Raw genomic sequence first — 22408 nt, 5'->3', positions numbered from 1 at the left:
ATGCACGGTTCCTTATATGGAATTCAAATCCAGCAAGATCCGACAGCGGGGTGATGACGTTTTGCCTCGTTCAGGTTTCCAAGTCAGGCTGGAAAACCCGAGCCGGGTTCGGAACTGGACTGAAATGGTGAAGTTCGGAACGGTTTGGTTCTCTGAGAGCCAAACCCGCTCATCTCTACTAAATACATAAATAGAGAAACAGACATTTACTGTAAGTTCTGTGCAGATGATATTCTTCCCTCATATACCGGTTCAGAATGCTGCATCCAGGGGCTGGCTGGCAACTTTCAGCCTGTAGGGCAAATGCAACCAATTGGCACCTGCTTTCCTACCAGCACTTTCCTGCATATCTCCCTGACTCTCCCCTCCATAGTTGTCTCATTTAGTCCTCCCCGCATATATCCTCAATTTTCCCCTCCAAAGCTGTATCTCATTACCCCCCTCTATATCTCTCGCTCTCAGTCAGTTTCTTCCATATAACATGAGCCCCTTGCAGCACTCACTGACCTCACAGATCACCCACTGACCCCTCCCCCACAGTTTACTCACTGACTGCACAGCACACGTTGGCCTCACTGTACCAACAACAGCACTCACTGTCCACCTCAGAACTAGAGTTGAGCGGGTTCGGTTTTACTCAGTTATCAAAATGGCATCTTATTGGCTCACGGATGTCTCATGTTTTGAACAGCCTATAAGATGCCATTTTGAGAACCAAGTAAATCTGAGTAAAATCGAGTAAAACCCGAACCCACTCATCCCTACTAAGTACCCTCACCAACACTCAATTTCCCCTTCACTGTCAACAATGTGTCACCCCTAGAGATGAGCGGGTTCGGTTCCTCAAGATCCGAACCCCCCCAAAACGTCACCTATTTACTAGAGATGAGCGGGTTCGGTTTCTCTGAATCCGAACCCGCCAGAACTTCATGTTTTTTTTCACGAGTCCGAGCGACTCGGATCTTCCCGCCTTGCTCGGTTAACCCGAGCGCGCCCGAACGTCATCATGACGCTGTCGGATTCTCGCGAGGCTCGGATTCTATCGCGAGACTCGGATTCTATATAAGGAGCCGCGCGTCGCCGCCATTTTCACACGTGCATTGAGATTGATAGGGAGAGGACGTGGCTGGCGTCCTCTCCGTTTAGACACTTGATTTACTAATTTTGGGGAGCATTAGGAGTACTCAGTAGTGTACAGTGCAGAGTTTTGCTGATAGTGACCAGTGACCACCACTTTTATTTATAATCCGTTCTCTGCCTGAAAAAAGCGATACACAGCACACAGTGACTCAGTCACATACATACCATATCTGTGTGCACTGCTCAGGCTCAGGCCAGTGTGCTGCATCATCTATATATATTATATATCTGTCTGACTGCTCAGCTCACACAGCTTATAATTGTGGGGGAGACTGGGGAGCACTACTGCAGTGCCAGTTATAGGTTATAGCAGGAGCCAGGAGTACATAATATTATATTAAAATTAAACAGTGCACACTTTTGCTGCAGGAGTGCCACTGCCAGTGTGACTAGTGACCAGTGACCTGACCACCAGTATATAATATTAGTAGTATACTATCTCTTTATCAACCAGTCTATATTAGCAGCAGACACAGTACAGTGCGGTAGTTCACGGCTGTGGCTACCTCTGTGTCGGCACTCGGCAGCCCGTCCATAATTGTATATACCAGTGACCTAACCGTGGTTTTTTTTTCTTTCTTTATACATACATACTAGTTACGAGTATACTATCTCTTTATCAACCAGTCTATATATTAGCAGCAGACACAGTACAGTGCGGTAGTTCACGGCTGTGGCTACCTCTGTGTCGGCACTCGGCAGCCCGTCCATAATTGTATATACCAGTGACCTAACCGTGGTTTTTTTTTCTTTCTTTATACATACATACTAGTTACGAGTATACTATCTCTTTATCAACCAGTCTATATATTAGCAGCAGACACAGTACAGTGCGGTAGTTCACGGCTGTGGCTACCTCTGTGTCGGCACTCGGCAGCCCGTCCATAATTGTATATACCAGTGACCTAACCGTGGTTTTTTTTTCTTTCTTTATACATACATACTAGTTACGAGTATACTATCTCTTTATCAACCAGTCTATATATTAGCAGCAGACACAGTACAGTGCGGTAGTTCACGGCTGTGGCTACCTCTGTGTCGGCACTCGGCAGCCCGTCCATAATTGTATATACCACCTAACCGTGGTTTTTTTTTCTTTCTTTATACATACATACTAGTTACGAGTATACTATCTCTTTATCAACCAGTCTATATATTAGCAGCAGACACAGTACAGTGCGGTAGTTCACGGCTGTGGCTACCTCTGTGTCGGCACTCCGCAGCCCGTCCATAATTGTATATACCAGTGACCTAACCGTGGTTTTTTTTTCTTTCTTTATACATACATACTAGTTACGAGTATACTATCTCTTTATCAACCAGTCTATATATTAGCAGCAGACACAGTACAGTGCGGTAGTTCACGGCTGTGGCTACCTCTGTGTCGGCACTCGGCAGCCCGTCCATAATTGTATATACCAGTGACCTAACCGTGGTTTTTTTTTCTTTCTTTCTACATACATACTAGTTACGAGTATACTATCTCTTTATCAACCAGTCTATAAATTAGCAGCAGACACAGTACAGTGCGGTAGTTCACGGCTGTGGCTACCTCTGTGTCGGCACTCGGCAGCCCGTCCATAATTGTATATACCACCTAACCGTGGTTTTTTTTTCTTTCTTTATACATACATACTAGTTACGAGTATACTATCTCTTTATCAACCAGTCTATATATTAGCAGCAGACACAGTACAGTGCGGTAGTTCACGGCTGTGGCTACCTCTGTGTCGGCACTCGGCAGCCCGTCCATAATTGTATATACCAGTGACCTAACCGTGGTTTTTTTTTCTTTCTTTATACATACATACTAGTTACGAGTATACTATCTCTTTATCAACCAGTCTATATATTAGCAGCAGACACAGTACAGTGCGGTAGTTCACGGCTGTGGCTACCTCTGTGTCGGCACTCGGCAGCCCGTCCATAATTGTATATACCACCTAACCGTGTTTTTTTTTCTTTCTTTATACATACATACTAGTTACGAGTATACTATCTCTTTATCAACCAGTCTATATATTAGCAGCAGACACAGTACAGTGCGGTAGTTCACGGCTGTGGCTACCTCTGTGTCGGCACTCGGCAGCCCGTCCATAATTGTATACTAGTATCCAATCCATCCATCTCCATTGTTTACCTGAGGTGCCTTTTAGTTGTGCCTATTAAAATATGGAGAACAAAAATGTTGAGGTTCCAAAATTAGGGAAAGATCAAGATCCACTTCCACCTCGTGCTGAAGCTGCTGCCACTAGTCATGGCCGAGACGATGAAATGCCAGCAACGTCGTCTGCAAAGGCCGATGCCCAATGGCATAGTACAGAGCATGTCAAAACCAAAACACCAAATATCAGTAAAAAAAGGACTCCAAAACCTAAAATAAAATTGTCGGAGGAGAAGCGTAAACTTGCCAATATGCCATTTACCACACGGAGTGGCAAGGAACGGCTGAGGCCCTGGCCTATGTTCATGGCTAGTGGTTCAGCTTCACATGAGGATGGAAGCACTCAGCCTCTCGCTAGAAAACTGAAAAGACTCAAGCTGGCAAAAGCACCGCAAAGAACTGTGCGTTCTTTGAAATCCCAAATCCACAAGGAGAGTCCAATTGTGTCGGTTGCGATGCCTGACCTTCCCAACACTGGACGTGAAGAGCATGCGCCTTCCACCATTTGCACGCCCCCTGCAAGTGCTGGAAGGAGCACCCGCAGTCCAGTTCCTGATAGTCAGATTGAAGATGTCAGTGTTGAAGTACACCAGGATGAGGAGGATATGGGTGTTGCTGGCGCTGGGGAGGAAATTGACCAGGAGGATTCTGATGGTGAGGTGGTTTGTTTAAGTCAGGCACCCGGGGAGACACCTGTTGTCCGTGGGAGGAATATGGCGGTTGACATGCCAGGTGAAAATACCAAAAAAATCAGCTCTTCGGTGTGGAGGTATTTCACCAGAAATGCGGACAACAGGTGTCAAGCCGTGTGTTCCCTTTGTCAAGCTGTAATAAGTAGGGGTAAGGACGTTAACCACCTCGGAACATCCTCCCTTATACGTCACCTGCAGCGCATTCATAATAAGTCAGTGACAAGTTCAAAAACTTTGGGTGACAGCGGAAGCAGTCCACTGACCAGTAAATCCCTTCCTCTTGTAACCAAGCTCACGCAAACCACCCCACCAACTCCCTCAGTGTCAATTTCCTCCTTCCCCAGGAATGCCAATAGTCCTGCAGGCCATGTCACTGGCAAGTCTGACGAGTCCTCTCCTGCCTGGGATTCCTCCGATGCATCCTTGCGTGTAACGCCTACTGCTGCTGGCGCTGCTGTTGTTGCCGCTGGGAGTCGATGGTCATCCCAGAGGGGAAGTCGTAAGCCCACTTGTACTACTTCCAGTAAGCAATTGACTGTCCAACAGTCCTTTGCGAGGAAGATGAAATATCACAGCAGTCATCCTACTGCAAAGCGGATAACTGAGTCCTTGACAACTATGTTGGTGTTAGACGTGCGTCCGGTATCCGCCGTTAGTTCACAGGGAACTAGACAATTTATTGAGTCAGTGTGCCCCCGTTACCAAATACCATCTAGGTTCCACTTCTCTAGGCAGGCGATACCGAGAATGTACACGGACGTCAGAAAAAGACTCACCAGTGTCCTAAAAAATGCAGTTGTACCCAATGTCCACTTAACCACGGACATGTGGACAAGTGGAGCAGGGCAGGGTCAGGACTATATGACTGTGACAGCCCACTGGGTAGATGTATGGACTCCCGCCGCAAGAACAGCAGCGGCGGCACCAGTAGCAGCATCTCGCAAACGCCAACTCTTTCCTAGGCAGGCTACGCTTTGTATCACCGCTTTCCAGAATACGCACACAGCTGAAAACCTCTTACGGCAACTGAGGAAGATCATCGCGGAATGGCTTACCCCAATTGGACTCTCCTGTGGATTTGTGGCATCGGACAACGCCAGCAATATTGTGTGTGCATTAAATATGGGCAAATTCCAGCACGTCCCATGTTTTGCACATACCTTGAATTTGGTGGTGCAGAATTTTTTAAAAAACGACAGGGGCGTGCAAGAGATGCTGTCGGTGGCCAGAAAAATTGCGGGACACTTTCGGCGTACAGGCACCACGTACAGAAGACTGGAGCACCACCAAAAACTACTGAACCTGCCCTGCCATCATCTGAAGCAAGAAGTGGTAACGAGGTGGAATTCAACCCTCTATATGCTTCAGAGGTTGGAGGAGCAGCAAAAGGCCATTCAAGCCTATACAATTGAGCACGATATAGGAGATGGAATGCACCTGTCTCAAGTGCAGTGGAGAATGATTTCAACGTTGTGCAAGGTTCTGATGCCCTTTGAACTTGCCACACGTGAAGTCAGTTCAGACACTGCCAGCCTGAGTCAGGTCATTCCCCTCATCAGGCTTTTGCAGAAGAAGCTGGAGGCATTGAAGAAGGAGCTAAAAGGGAGCGATTCCGCTAGGCATGTGGGACTTGTGGATGCAGCCCTTAATTCGCTTAACAAGGATTCACGGGTGGTCAATCTGTTGAAATCAGAGCACTACATTTTGGCCACCGTGCTCGATCCTAGATTTAAAGCCTACCTTGGATCTCTCTTTCCGGCAGACACAGGTCTGCTGGGGTTGAAAGACCTGCTGGTGACAAAATTGTCAAGTCAAGCGGAACGCGACCTGTCAACATCTCCTCCTTCACATTCTCCCGCAACTGGGTGTGCGAGGAAAAGGCTCAGAATTCCGAGCCCACCCGCTGGCGGTGATGCAGGGCAGTCTGGAGCGACTGCTGATGCTGACATCTGGTCCGGACTGAAGGACCTGACAACGATTACGGACATGTCGTCTACTGTCACTGCATATGATTCTCTCAACATTGATAGAATGGTGGAGGATTATATGAGTGACCGCATCCAAGTAGGCACGTCACACAGTCCGTACTTATACTGGCAGGAAAAAGAGGCAATTTGGAGGCCCTTGCACAAACTGGCTTTATTCTACCTAAGTTGCCCTCCCACAAGTGTGTACTCCGAAAGAGTGTTTAGTGCCGCCGCTCACCTTGTCAGCAATCGGCGTACGAGGTTACATCCAGAAAATGTGGAGAAGATGATGTTCATTAAAATGAATTATAATCAATTCCTCCGCGGAGACATTGACCAGCAGCAATTGCCTCCACAAAGTACACAGGGAGCTGAGATGGTGGATTCCAGTGGGGACGAATTGATAATCTGTGAGGAGGGGGATGTACACGGTGATATATCGGAGGGTGAAGATGAGGTGGACATCTTGCCTCTGTAGAGCCAGTTTGTGCAAGGAGAGATTAATTGCTTCTTTTTTGGGGGGGGTCCAAACCAACCCGTCATATCAGTCACAGTCGTGTGGCAGACCCTGTCACTGAAATGATGGGTTGGTTAAAGTGTGCATGTCCTGTTTTGTTTATACAACATAAGGGTGGGTGGGAGGGCCCAAGGATAATTCCATCTTGCACCTCTTTTTTCTTTTCTTTTTCTTTGCATCATGTGCTGATTGGGGAGGGTTTTTTGGAAGGGACATCCTGCGTGACACTGCAGTGCCACTCCTAGATGGGCCCGGTGTTTGTGTCGGCCACTAGGGTCGCTAATCTTACTCACACAGCTACCTCATTGCGCCTCTTTTTTTCTTTGCATCATGTGCTGTTTGGGGAGGGTTTTTTGGAAGGGACATCCTGCGTGACACTGCAGTGCCACTCCTAGATGTGCCCGGTGTTTGTGTCGGCCACTAGGGTCGCTAATCTTACTCACACAGCTACCTCATTGCGCCTCTTTTTTTCTTTGCGTCATGTGCTGTTTGGGGAGGGTTTTTTGGAAGGGCCATCCTGCGTGACACTGCAGTGCCACTCCTAGATGGGCCCGGTGTTTGTGTCGGCCACTAGGGTCGCTAATCTTACTCACACAGCTAATTCATTGCGCCTCTTTTTTTCTTTGCGTCATGTGCTGTTTGGGGAGGGTTTTTTGGAAGGGCCATCCTGCGTGACACTGCAGTGCCACTCCTAGATGGGCCCGGTGTTTGTGTCGGCCACTAGGGTCGCTAATCTTACTCACACAGCTACCTCATTGCGCCTCTTTTTTTCTTTGCGTCATGTGCTGTTTGGGGAGGGTTTTTTGGAAGGGCCATCCTGCGTGACACTGCAGTGCCACTCCTAGATGGGCCCGGTGTTTGTGTCGGCCACTAGGGTCGCTTATCTTACTCACACAGCGACCTCGGTGCAAATTTTAGGACTAAAAATAATATTGTGAGGTGTGAGGTATTCAGAATAGACTGAAAATGAGTGTAAATTATGGTTTTTGAGGTTAATAATACTTTGGGATCAAAATGACCCCCAAATTCTATGATTTAAGCTGTTTTTTAGTGTTTTTGGAAAAAAACACCCGAATCCAAAAACACCCGAATCCGACAAAAATAATTCGGTGAGGTTTTGCCAAAACGCGTTCGAACCCAAAACACGGCCGCGGAACCGAACCCAAAACCAAAACACAAAACCCGAAAAATTTCAGGCGCTCATCTCTACTATTTACACGGTTCCGAGGCAGCCTCGGATCTTCCCGCCTTGCTCGGTTAACCCGAACGCGTCCGATTGTCATCATCCCGCTGTCGGATTCTCGCGAGATTCGTATTCTATATAAAGAGCCGCGTGTCGCCGCCATTTTCACTCGTGCATTGGAAATTGAACGGAGAGGACATGGCTACCTTCTCTCCCTGAAAAGCTCCGTAATCTGTGCTCAGTGTGCTGCAAATATCTGTGCTCAGTGTGCTGCAAATATCTGTGCTCAGTGTACTGAAAATATCTATGTTCTCTGCCTGAAAAGCTCCATATCTGTGCTCAGTGTGCTGCAAATATCTGTGCTCAGTGTGCTTCAGTTTGGTGACCAACAGTATATTGTTGTACAGTACATGATTAGGCCATTGCTGTAGTATCTTGCAGCTCTGTGTCACTGCAAGTATCCATTCCATATCTGTGCTGCATTTTTGTAAGCAGTAAATATAGTATTACAGTGCAGCATTTTGGTGACCAACAGTATATAATTGTACAGTACAGTAGGCCATTGCTGTATCCTGAAGCTCTGTGTCACTGCAAGTATCCATTCCATATCTGTGCTGCATTATTGTGAGCAGTATATAGTAGGACAGTGCAGCATTTTGGTGACCAGCAGTATACATATATGGTACAGTACAGTAGGCCATTGCTGTATCTTGCAGCTCTGTGTCACTTCTAGTATCCTGATAAGTGCTCAATATCTGCTGCATTGTTGTCTCCAGTATGTATACTGAACTGTGCGACGTGTGTTATACACCTGGTGATTATACATCCTGTAATCTGTACTGAGCAATGTGTGAGATACACCTGGGGATTATACACCCTATATACTGTACTGTGTGATGTGTGAGATACACCTGGGGATTATACACCCTATATTATTATTATTATTATTATTATTATTATTATTATTATTATCATTTATTTATATGGTGCCACATGGGTTCTGCAGTGCCCAATTACAGAGTACATAAATAATCAAACAGGAAAACAGCAATTTACAGTTGATGACAGTATAGGACAAGTACAGGGTACATACACATAGCTACATCAGCAGATTACACTGGAATAAGTATCAGGAGGCAGAAGACTGCTGGATGTGGTACAGTTGAAGATTATTAAAGTAAGACAAAGGATAAGCACATGAGGGAAGAGGGCCCTGCTGTGAAAGCTTACAATCTAAAGGGGAGGGGTAGACAGACAGGGGTGACACAGATGGGGCACATAGAGAACGTGGAACAGAGGGTTAGGATGAGATTTAGCTGGGTTTGGTGAAGAAGTGGGCCCCCAGAAGGCACAAGTCAATACTTAACATTGCAACATTTTACTGGGCTATGCAGGAGAAAATTAAAAATAGGGGAAAAAAAAAAAAAAGAATCGATAACTTTTACCACTTTCAAAAAGGTCAATGGAAGCTGAAATAATGGACAACTCCCTCATGGAAGCCAGATACAGTATACCAAACAGTACTTAGCAGAGTTAGGAATGAGTGCTTATGAAATACAGTAACATACACCACCTGCTTTAGGATTTATATTCAAAAACATTATGTTTCCATAATCCCAAAAACGTCAGTCTTCTTGGAAAGTGGTTTGTTCCTTTGTAAGGGAAAGAGAACAAACGTTCTCAAACAACAGTTTCTCAATTTCTTTTTCCTCTGGGAAGGGATTGTGGATTCGCAGGAATATCTGAGCATTTCTGTAATCAGAAAGCAGCGACTTTCTACAAATGTTTACGAATAATTCCAGTGATTTTGTCATTTTCTTCCAGTGATTTGGACCAATAATACCATTGATTAGAATGAATAATTCCAGTGATTTTGTCATTTTCTTCCAGTGATTTGGACCAATAATACCATTGATTAGAACGAATAATTCCTGTGATATTGAGGTGTTTGTGTCGCTTAGCTTAGCCGTCCAGCGACCACAGTGCACCTCTTTTTCTCTTTTCTTTGCATCATGTGCTGTTTGGGGCCAATTTTTTTAAGTGCCATCCTGTCTGACACTGCAGTGCCACTCCTAGATGGGCCAGGTGTTTGTGCCGCCCTCTTGGGTCGCTTTGCTTAGTCGTCCAGCGACCTCATGTTACGCACACCAGTGCTAACAGGAGTATACCGGTGTATAAACAGAGAGGGAAGCGAAGCAAACGAACTCACAGACAGTATAACATAACATACACAGGAGGTGATGGAATAACTAATAAACACAAAGTGAATGGAGAAGCCCAAAGGCTCAGGAATTGGGTGTCTCCCTAGTGTCAGGAATGCTCAGATGGAATAGAGTGGACAATGAAGCGATGTGTAGTGATTTAACATGTGGAGCACCTGAAATGATGTTGCTAAGAGCAACAGAAAAAACCCCAAAGGGTTACCAACGGGTGTGGGAATAAACTCCTTGGTCAGAGATAGAAATATAGACACAAGGAGAGTATCCACAATCCTAACCCCCACCTGCAGGGCACAGGTTCAGCTTACTGCCACTAAACTGACACCTGAACGCCCTGCACAGTGAGGGAGGATTAAGCAAGCAGGTCTGAGAGTACAGCCGCAAACCTGCTGGGTTCACAGAATAGCAAAAGAACCCCAGCAGGTCAAACAACTGACTCCAGTCTTACTGCTAGGTCCGGATTGGCAGAATGAAGTACCGAATCCCAAGGCCTATTCGCAGTAAGCAACAAGTAAATACAAAGTCACACAGTACTAGCTAACTCTCTGGAACTGACTAACAAACAAAGATTCAGCAGCATTTGTCTAGCCTGAGAGGATGGTTTATATAGCAGGTGCTGTCCACGCCCCACTCAGACCTCACAGAGTGTGAGCACAAAACTAGCGCCGGATTCCCTGCCGTGCACAGAGCCTGTAACCACTACACAGTAAAAACCCGGACCGGAGTAACAGCTGCGCTCAGGTTACTTTGCTAACACTTGCCTCCCGGTTGCCATGGCGACGTGGCAGCACAGAGCAGGAGATCCTAACAGTACCCCCCCTCTGACGAGGGGTCAAAGAACCCCTACCACCGGGTTTATCGGGGAACTGCGAGAAGAAAGAGCGTATCAGTCTGGGGGCATGAAGATCACAACTGCGCACCCACGACCGCTCCTCCGGGCCATACCCCTTCCAGTGCACCAAAAATGACAGCCGACCCCGAACCATCTTGGAGTCAAGAACCCTTTCAACCACAAACTCCCTCTGACCCCGTATCAGAAGAGGAGAAGGTCTTCCACTGAAAGAAGGATTACTAACCGCCAGTTTTAAAAGGGAACAATGAAATGTTTTATTGATACCCAATGAACGGGGCAGATCTAACTGAAATGCCACCGGATTGATAACCCTGGTGATCTTATAAGGGCCGATGAACCGGGGGGCCAAACTTATGAGATGGCTGTCTCAACTTCAAATTCTTGGTGGACAACCAGACGAAGTCTCCTAATTTGAAGCTGCAGGGTCTTCTCCGCTTATCAAAAACCCTTTTGGTCACTAATGACACAGACACAAGGGCTTTCTTCACTTTCCTCCAAATACCCCTAAGGACTGAAACAACAGAGGAACCACCAGACGTGGAATCCAGGGGGTCAAAAGAATTGGCCTTAGGATGATGCCCATACACACAAAGGAAGGGAGAGATCCCTGTAGCAGAGTGAGCCGCGTTGTTATAGGCAAACTCCACCATGGACAGATGAGCAACCCAGTCAGTATGACACTTGGAGACATAACACCTGAGGAACTGCTCCAAGGACTGGTTCACCCTCTCAGTCTGCCCATTTGACTGTGGATGGTAGCCTGACGACAAGCTCACAGAAATCTGGAGATCAGAACAAAATGCCCTCCAGAATTTGGCCACAAACTGGGATCCACGGATCCACGGTCAGAGACCACATCAAGTGGCAACCCATGGAGGCGCACAACATGCTGCATAAATAACTCAGACAGGCATCTGGCCGATGGCAACCCAACCAGTGGAACGAAATGCGCCATCTTCGAAAACCTGTCAACGACAACCCAAATGGCTGGAAATGTGGGTCCATGGCTTAGACGGAATAGAGAGTGGATGTAATGGGCCGACAGGAACCCCTCTAGGAGTTTTATTTCGGGCACAAACGTCACATGCCCGAACCCACTGATCCACATCCCTAGCCACCGAGGGCCACCACACTGCCCTAGACAGCAACTCCCGAGTTCTGGCAATACCCGGATGCCCTGCCGACCTCTTGGCATGGAATTACAGGAACACTCGCTGTCTTAACCTAGGAGGCACAAACAAGAGACCTACCGGAAAGTCTGGAGGAGCCTGCTCCCGTGCTCTAAGGACTAATGACAAGAGGTCCTGGGTAATGCCCACTTTAATACATGATGGGGACACAATGGGCAATGGCTCCTCGGTGGTCTCTTGAACTGGAGCAAAACTCCGCGAGAGCGCATCAGCCTTGATGTTTTTTGACCCAGGGCGATATGTTATCAAAAAATTAAAGCGAGCAAAAAACAAAGCCCATCGTGCCTGCCTGGCATTGAGCCGCTTCGCTGACTCTAAATAAGCCAGATTCTTATGGTCGGTGAGAATTGAGACCACAAACTTAGCCCCCTCAAGCCAGTGTCTCCACTCCCCGAGTGCATCCTTTATAGCCAACAATTCCCGGTTACCCACACCATAATTCATCTCAGCAGACGAAAATTTACGGGAAAAGTAAGCACAGGGATGAAGGCGATTATCAGACACCCCCATCTGAGAGAGCACTGCCCCAATACCTATCTCAGAGGCATCCACTTCTACCACAAAAGGACGCTCTGGATCTGGGTGTCGCAGCACCTTGGCCGAGACAAATGCCCTTTTGAGACGGGCAAAGGCCGCTTTGGCCTCACAAGACCAGTGAGCAACATCCGCCCCTTTCTTAGTGAGTGCCACCAAGGGGGCCACTATAGACAAAAATCCAGCGATAAACCGTCTATAAAAATTCGCAAAGCCCAGAAAACGCTGAAGCGCCTTCAAACTAGTGGGCTGCACCCAATCCAGGACTGCCTGTACCTTAGAACCCTCCATTTGGAAACCTTCTGAGGAGATAATATACCCTAGAAATGCGATTTGCTGGACTTCAAACTCGCACTTCTCCAGCTTCGCCCCAAGCTGGTGGTCTCTGAGTTTCTGGAGGACTAAGCGTACATGCTTCCGATGTTCCTCCAGGCAATGAGAGAAGATTAGGATGTCATTTAGATAAACAACTAAGAATCTATCCAAATATTCCCTGAGCACATCGTTCATGAATTCCTGGAAGACTGCCGGGGCATTAGAGAGCCCAAAAGGCATCACCAAATATTCATAATGCCCTGAGTGGGTATTAAAGGCAGTCTTCCATTCATCCCCCTCTCTTATTCGGATTAGATTGTAAGCACCGCGTAGGTCAATCTTAGAAAAAATGGTGGCAGTACAAAGCTGGTCAAACAAAACCGAAATGAGAGGCAGTGGGTACGAGTTTTTAATCGTGATACGGTTCAATTCCCTGAAGTCGATGCAGGGTCGCAACGAACCGTCCTTTTTACCCACGAAAAAGAACCCCGACCCAACTGGGGACTGTGAGGGTCTGATAAATCCCTTAGCCAAGTTCTCCTGAATGTACTCTGCCATAGCCTGAGTCTCAGGACGTGACAGGGAGTACAACCTGCTCTTGGGATGCTTAGCATCCGGCAACAAATCAATGGCACAGTCATAGGGGCGATGGGGAGGTAGTACCTCCGCAACTTTTTCGGAGAACACATCCGCAAAATTTGCATAACATCCTGGCAATCCTGGCAAACTTAGCTGCGAGAGCCTGACTGGAAGGCTCAAGCAACTCCTGAAACAATCACTACCCCAACTAAGAATCTCCCCAGAGACCCAGTCAAATTGAGGGTTATGGGCCCTTAACCAGGGTAACCCCAAAACCAATGGGGCAAAAGAACAGACAGTCACATAAAAAGACAATTTTTCAGAGTGTGTGGCTCCAATAAACAAAGGAATTTGGCTGGTGCAGGAGGTAATTTTACCCTGGGACAATGGTTCCCCGTTTAACCCACAGATCTCAATCTCTGATGCCAAAGGTACTGAGGGAACAGAGTGTTCCAGGGCGAATTGACGGTCCATGAAAACCCCATCGGCCCCACTGTCAACAAAGGCCTCAGTCTTGACAGTTTGACCGAGGATCTCCAAAGTCACCGGAATGAGAAAAGTCTTTTTAGGAAATTCTGACTTCTGGCCTGACAGGATATTTCCCATTACCCTCAATCCCTGAAGTTTTCTGGTTTTTCTGGGCATGATACTACAACATGACCTTTATTCCCACAGTACAAACACAAACCCTGCTGTCTCCTCCGCGTCTTCTCACGCGAGGAGAGGCGGGTAGCCCCAATCTGCATAGGCTCCTCGGAATATTCCTCAGAGTCTGAGGTTCCCTTGGGAAAAAAGGAAACTGTGGTCTCCCTTTCAAGCCTACGCTCTCTCAGCCGTCTATCCACCCGGATGGATAACTGCATGAGCTGATCTAAGCTATCAGGCGAGGGATATTGTACCAGTAGGTCCTTTATCTGGTCAGAAAGGCCCCTTCGGTACTGGTTTCTCAGGGCTGGGTCATTCCACTGGGTATCATGAGCCAATCTCCGAAACTCCGGACTATAAACCTCAGCTGGCTGTCGCCCTTGCTTAAGAACCGTAATCTGAGCCTCGGCGGAAGCCATCTTGTCAGGGTCATCATACAAAATGCCCAGTGCCGTAAAAAAAGCATCAACACTTTTAAGCGACGGACAGTCAGGCTGTAACCCATATGCACAGACCTGTGGGTCTCCTTGTAGCAATGAAATCACCATGCCCACCCACTGAATCTCCGACCCAGAAGACTGGGGCCTAAGCCTGAAATATAGCTTACAGCTCTCCTTGAAACAAAAGAACTGCGAGCGATCTCCAGAAAAACGATCCGGGTGATTTACTTTCGGCTCCTTAACCCCTGAACTTGCCGCTCCTGCTGCGGGAGCTCCGCTGGCGGCCTGCGGGGTGTTCATTTTAATGGACATCTCATTGAATTGTCGAGTCAGGACCTGCACCTGATCGACCACCTGTTGCAAAGTATTTTGAGGGGTATGCTCCATATTCCCACAAAATTTCAACAGGAGTAGGGCTGCTGAATATGTTACGCACACCAGTGCTAACAGGAGTATACCGGTGTATAAACAGAGAGGGAAGCGAAGCAAACGAACTCACAGACAGTATAACATAACATACACAGGAGGTGATGGAATAACTAATAAACACAAAGTGAACGGAGAAGCCCAAAGGCTCAGGAATTGGGTGTCTCCCTAGTGTCAGGAATGCTCAGATGGAATAGAGCGGACAATGAAGCGATGTGTAGTGATTTAACATGTGGAGCACCTGAAATGATGTTGCTAAGAGCAACAGAAAAAACCCCAAAGGGTTACCAACGGGTGTGGGAATAAACTCCTTAGTCAGAGATAGAAATATAGACGCAATGAGAGTATCTACAATCCTAACCCCCACTTGCAGGGTACAGGTTCAGCTTACTGCCACTAAACTGACACCTGAACGCCCTGCACAGTGAGGGAGGATTAAGCAAGCAGGTCTGAGAGTACAGCCGCAAACCTGCTGGGTTCACAGAATAGCAAAAGAACCCCAGCAGGTCAAACAACTGACTCCAGTCTTACTGCTAGGTCCGGATTGGCAGAATGAAGTACCGAATCCCAAGGCCTATTCGCAGTAAGCAACAAGTAAATACAAAGTCACACAGTACTAGCTAACTCTCTGGAACTGACTAACAAACAAAGATTCAGCAGCATTTGCCTAGCCTGAGAGGATGGTTTATATAGCAGGTGCTGTCCACGCCCCACTCAGACCTCACAGAGTGTGAGCACAAAACCAGCGCCGGATTCCCTGCCGTGCACAGAGCCTGTAACCACTACACAGTAAAAACCCGGACCGGAGTATCAGCTGCGCTCAGGTTACTTCGCTAACACTTGCCTCCCGGTTGCCATGGCGACGTGGCAGCACAGAGCAGGAGATCCTAACACCTCAGTGCAAATTTTAGGACTAAAAATAGTATTGTGAGGTGTGAGGTGTTCAGAATAGACTGGAAATGAGTGGAAATTGTGGTTATTGAGGTTAATAATACTATAGGATCAAAATTACCCCAAATTCTATGATTTAAGCTGTTTTTGAGGGCTTTTTTGTAAAAAAAACACCCGAATCCAAAAAACACCCGAATCCGACAAAAAATTTTCAGGAAGGTTTTGCCAAAATGCGTCTGAATCTAAAACACGGCCGCGGAACCGAATCCAAAACCAAAACACAAAATCCAAAAAATTTCCGGTGCACATCTCTAGTCACCTCCATCCCTTTCAAAGTTCACCTCAAAGTCCTCCCCTTTCCTCTACTATCCATTTCACAGCATCCCACCTTACCCTGCCCCTTCTAACAACCACCCCACAGCGTTCCAGCCCCATCAGTATTGACCTCACAGCACTCCCACTGGAGTTTTCACTGTCCATCCCAAGCACTCCCCACCTTTAATAACTACCTTACAGCCCCTCCTGCCTTTCCAATGCACACTACCTGGCACTCACCCTCCTTCCATGTCCATGTCAAAGCACCCCTCCCCCTTTTTCTGTCCAGCTATCACAGAACTCACCCTTCACTATCCACCTCACACAGCACCCCCCTACAATGTCCATCTCACATCACTCCCTAACTCTTTCACTGTCCACCTCATAGCATCTCCCTTCAACAACCACAACATATCAACACCCTACTCAGCCCCCCTCAGTGTCCACTCCACAGCACACTCTCTCTCCCCAACCCAGTCCACAGCAATCTACCTGGTACGTCCAATAACCACCCCTTAGCAGCACAAACTTACCTGCTCTACTTTGGCCTAGTCTCCTGCTCAGCTCTTCTTGTCTGATGATGAAAAGCTCCCCAGAAGTGGGACACAGCAGCCCAATGCACATGCATAGCCACACCTGACTGTCAGTGAGAGAGGAGCTCAGGAAGGCGGAGCTGCCCGGCCAGCTACTATTATTGTGTTATAGTGCAGAGCAGCCAGGCAGGAAGCATCATCTCTACCTACCTCCTTCCTGCCTCCCACAGCTGGCCATGTGCAAGCAGAGCGTGGCTGTACGTGGCCCAGGAGCTCAGATGCCAGATGGCACCCTGCCCCCCATCCCAGCCCTCCACTGGCTGCATCCCATCTATAAAAGTCGATGCCAGCACTTTAACCAATCTAACTTAATAATATGTTTCAAATGAAAGATTTAAACAGTAAGGGGTTTAGTAATATTAGCTAAGTCTGCTGAACTACATGTAACAGGAGACCATGTCATGTGCTGTACAAGAGAGGTATTTCTTTCAGCCCAGGCTAAATGACTCCCAGTGTAAAGCATTTGGAAAAGTTTACTGAGTACTGACACTGGGTTTACTCTTGATAGATGTTTTGGACAATAAGTTTTCTTACCTGTTTCCTTCTAGACATTTAATATATTCCATTATGTGAGACCAATCAAACGCTCCGGTATGTGTGTTAATCCATTTGTTCAGCTCCATAATACATTGCTCAGAGCACTTCAGCACAAGGATCTGTTTGAAATATCCACTGGCTGTATAGAGAAGATGAATGAAGGATCCATAACTGATGTCAATCAAAAGGTCTCCCTTAATGTGACCTGCAGGGAAAGATTCCAATGATTACAGAGTGCAATATAATATGTAGCATCTACAGTACTCTACTATGCATCATTCTGCAATGTCCAGTTACAGGTAGAGATGTGCCGGCTCGTATTTACTTGGTTCTTTTTGCCAAATTTATTTCAAGTTCGGATTTTTCCAGATTTAGGTTGTTGGTCATCCAAAAGAAGTGAGAACCCGCACATCCCTAGATACAGGTAAGCCACTTCCTCACAACACACCTGTTGCTGCTTCACTGTAATGTATGAGGTATGTAAGTGGCAGCATTTCCAGTATCTGGATTCACTTTTCCTGCATGTGCCATAAAGTAATCTCTTAGGAAACATGCACACTTACATATCACTGATGCCTGGCGTGTGTGAGTTACCAGTTCCCTCTGCTAGTGTCTATTACAATGCAATGCACTTAGCCTGTACCAGGAGACTGTGCTGAGTAATATGATATCTAACACTATATACAGGTTGAGTATCCCATATCCAAATATTCCGAAATACGGAATATTCCGAAATACGGACTTTTTTGAGCGAGAGTGAGATTGTGAAACCTTTGTTTTTTGATGGCTCAATGTACACAAACTTTGTTTAATACACAAAATTATTAAAAATATTGTATTAAATGACCTTCAGGCTGTGTGTATAAGGTGTATATGAAACATAAATGAATTGTGTGAATGTACACACACTTTGTTTAATGCACAAAGTTATTAAAAATATTGGCTAAAATTACCTTCAGGCTGTGTGTATAAGGTGTATATGTAACATAAATGCATTCTGTGCTTAGATTTAGGCCCCATCACCATGATATCTCATTATGGTATGCAATTATTCCAAAATACGGAAAAATCCCATATCCAAAATACCTCTGGTCCCAAGCATTTTGGATAAGGGAGACTCAACCTGTATATGCACCCACACTATGTATATCTGTATGCAAATGAGTCTGTATGTGAAGCACACCAGAACTTGGCATGGAAATAAACTGTCTCTGCTACATTGTAGCACTTTGTAAACAATTTTAGAAACTCATTACAAGGGCCCAGGCTTGTCTGAGGGTACTGGCAGAGACCTGGTCCAGCTGGTGAGGGGGCAGAATGCCCCTGTCTATAGTGTATACATAGTGTTCCTCTTTCATTTTTTTAGAGCTGCATGGCCACACATCCAGGATCTTGCAGCACCCCCCCCCCACAGTAACTTCCTTTACCCACATATGTTTTCCCAGCCCTTCCCATCTCAGCTCTACTCTAGGTAGGAAGATTTTTGAGCATTGTTTTACATTCTGTTATGAGGACTATGCAGCTTAAGGGGGGATAAAACTGTACACCCTGCACCCGTTTCTTGACTTGTTTACCAAACCCAGCAAACTCCCCTCCTAAGCCTTCTTTCCCACACCCACAGTTTACCCCATCTGTGTCACCCTTGTCTATCTGCCCCTCCCATTTAGAATGTAAGCTCTCATGAGCAGGGCCCTCTACCCTCATGTGATTTTCCTTCTCTTACTTAAACTGTCTTCTACTCCATACTCCCTAGCGATGGTACAGTCCCACATCCTGCTCTGGTAGCATCATGGTGGCCCTGTTCCTGCCACTGCCCTGACTTTGACCTCTGAGGGGGGACCCAGATGGTGTAACCAGAAATTACATCTGACAAGGGAACCAGCTGGTGAGTTACAGTAGCTTGTACATGGGCTGGTGGCTACACATAGGTGAGGAGATCCTGCATCATGTCTTGGGGTCTGGTGCTGTGCAGCCGGGGATCCTGTGATCCTGGAGTAAGACCTGGAATTCTCATGGCTGCCAGGGATCCTCCCACCCTACTGTAATACCTGGAGGAATCATCGCTGCCAGGGATATGATAAGACCCCTCTTTTTGCAGTGCGCTCTGAACTTTATAAAGTGTGGTAGGGAGGGGGATGTATATTAATTTTATATTAGAAAAAGGGGGGGAGGGGTGTAAAATTGCTGCCTTGCCCTGGGTGACACAAAATCTAGTTTTGGCCCTGGTCAACTCCACCTACTTTTTAGTTGGTCATATCTGAGGCCATTTCAAGTGCTCATTTTGCCTGACAGTGTGATTACACAGGGTTCTTCAATCCTCGCTCAATACACTATAACTACAGTATGTAAGTGGGCAGATCTAATGATGTAATGCACATTCCTAACACTCAATGGCAATCAGTATGTACTGTACACAGTCATGTTCCGTCATCAAAGAATGAGTCATAGGCATTGTATTTAGTAAATTAAAAAAGTAATTCTTCACTTTAACAACTGCATAGAAATATATAATCTTAGATCCATCATAAAGTATCATTATTACAATGTATTTATATAGTCTGAGCATTATATACAGCGCTGTACAGAGGATATATTTGTCATGCACATCAGTCCCTGCCCCATTAGAGAATACAGTCTAAATTCCCTTACACACAATCATGTACATGCAATTACTCACACTAGGGTAAGCTGGTCAGTACAGTATACACACTGTCAGTATAATATACATACCCTCACTGAATACACGGTGTAAACATTCCATTGGAAATTTCATTGTATCGTCTCCAAAGGCCATGTCTGGTTTGTTAGAAAAATATGTTTCCAGATGTTCTCTAGAATCAAAGCCGTGTACAGGATAGAATTTATGTGAGCTGGAATCCATCTTGTATGACTGTGTCACAGACTGGCTGACTCTCACGTCTATTAATTTACTGGCTCAGGAATACTGCTTATATTCACTAGGATCCAGTTATGTATATTCATCAGTAACCAGGATATCAGTGTTATCACATGGTGGTTTATCAGCCTCATGAGCTGTCATGGGAATGCTGGTGACAGTGTGATCATCTAGTGGAACAATTCCTCATATTAATTATCTTTCAATTTTATATTTAAATATTGTCAAATATTTAAGCAATTTAATTAAAATATTTCTAGCGCAAACACATACTGTATACAGATATTGGGCATGTCATAGTGGAATCAAAATTTAAAGCCATAGTCATTTGTTTAAAAAAAATAAATAACATTTGAACAGTGACAGTAGAATACTAATAATAGATGTATGCCAACCAGGATATAATTGTGAGAGAAAGGGGAAACACGTGGGGAATACAAAAAGAAGAAAAAGTGAAAAAGAGAAGGAAGATGAAAAAAGAAAGTAGAAAAAGAAAAGAAAGAAAAGAAGAATAATTGGATATTCAAACAATATAGAAAAAAAATACCTAAGAGATCACGGTGATGATAATCATAGTCATTCAAATATTGCCACTTGTTACAGTAGTTATCAATAAGGGTTAATTTTGATTCTCAGCAGCCTTTTTTATGAGTGAAGATAAGTGAGTCACTTGCTGTTTTGGCAACCATGTATTTTTATTTTTATTTTTTATCAGTATATTATAATACCCCCTCTTGCATAATTTCTTAGCTAAGTCCTTGCTTTGCATTTTAAAGTTGAGATCATTGGAGTAGTTTCTTCATAATTTTATAAACTCACCCTTCAGGGCATTTTGTATTGGTGGAAAGTGATAGCTTTTGTGGAGAAGACTGTTGTTGCAGTTGGCTTCCTATATAGATCAGAAAAGAGATTGCCCTCTTCATAAATTGTAAGATTAAGGTCTAGAAAATGAATGGCATATGTGAATTTCATGTTCAAGTTTTATTGTTGAGCTTCATCATGAAGTCATGGAATTTCTGTTCAATTCCAAATCAGTAAAATATCATTGATGTAATGAATCCATATTGGTATAAGTGGTTAATTCATCATTGAAGACATGTTCCTGCCACCCTATGAACAGATTTGCATAAGTGGGTGAGCATACAATGCCCTGGTTTGGAGGAAAAAATTGTTATTGAAAACAAAATAATTCATGTTTAGTATGAATTCCTGTAGATTCAGAATTAACTATGGAAGTCCGATATCCTTTTTTCTATCCTGAAAAAAATTGATGGCTTCCATTCCCAGTAAATAAATGCTGATGGTGTAGAGAGATTTGATGTCTATACTGGCTAGCATGTAATCTTTGTTCAGTACTAGGTTTTAATCCTCTTCAGAAAGTATGCAGTATCCTGGGCATTAAAGGATAAGGTGGTTATATCATGCCTGAAATGTGTATCCACAAGGACGCTCACCTGTTTTGAGATTCCCCTTATGCCAGACACAATTGTCCTATCCAGTGGGCCGGTGAGATATCCATACATCTTTAGCAGGAGGTAAAACATGGGTATCTTTGGGAGGGCTACATGGAGAAATAATTTTTCAGGTTTTGTTATAATGTGGTCTACCTTGACCTTATTGATGATCTGATTATAGAGGATGGAGAAATACTCAGTGAGGTTAAAGTTAATGTGTCGGTAATACAGTTTGTCCTCTAATTGATATTAGGCTTCTTTGAGATATAGTTTTGTTGGCCATAATACAACATTGCACCCTTTATCTGAAGGATTTATCACAACATCAGGCCATTGTTTGATTTTAATTAAAGGTCCCCTCATTAATATTGTGAATCATATATGCTCAAGATCTCCTAGTCCTATTTATTAGAATATTATTTCTGTAAAGATTAAATTAATATACTCACTTCTGATCAGATGTTTGTTTGGGTGGTACAATGGGAAAATTCTTTTGCATTTACAGAAAGTCAGTGAAGCTCCTCCAAATTCATCCAGGTCTTCAAGTTGCTCATCAGAAGTGAATAATTCATGAGTAGAAGATTCTGAACGAGAAAACCAATAATCAATTGTTAATTGGCTAATGTAGGGGTAGATGTATTAAGCCTGGACGGGTGGGATTCATGTGACCGGCGGTCGGGAGACTGACAGTCACATGACCTCCTCCACCATCCCGACTCCTCACTACCCCGATGGTCGGCATGCCAACCAACAGGGACTATTTCCACTCGTGGGTGTCCACGACACCCATAGAGTGGGAATAGAACCCGTGGCGACCGTAGGTCGCCACCGAGCCCGCAGCGTGACGAGCGCAGCGAG

The 22408-nt window shown here is 45.4% G+C and overlaps 1 protein-coding gene across 1 annotated transcript in view; it reads right to left on the bottom strand.

The window, feature by feature from the left end:
• LOC134965642 (nicotinamide N-methyltransferase-like) overlaps positions 1 to 20081 on the bottom strand; it is a 76663-nt gene extending 56582 nt beyond the window's left edge. Inside the window, exons 1-2 of the mRNA XM_063941978.1 lie at positions 19931 to 20081; positions 17198 to 17405 (exon numbers count right to left, since the gene is read on the bottom strand). Coding sequence (XP_063798048.1) covers positions 17198 to 17405; positions 19931 to 20081 — 359 coding nt within the window. The remainder of the gene's footprint in view (positions 1 to 17197; positions 17406 to 19930) is intronic.
• Between the last annotated feature and the right edge of the window lie 2327 nt (positions 20082 to 22408).

This window comes from Pseudophryne corroboree, chromosome 10, assembly GCF_028390025.1.
Source record: "Pseudophryne corroboree isolate aPseCor3 chromosome 10, aPseCor3.hap2, whole genome shotgun sequence".
NCBI classification, from domain to species: domain Eukaryota; kingdom Metazoa; phylum Chordata; class Amphibia; order Anura; family Myobatrachidae; genus Pseudophryne; species Pseudophryne corroboree.
This window is presented reverse-complemented; position numbering and strand designations above follow the sequence as displayed.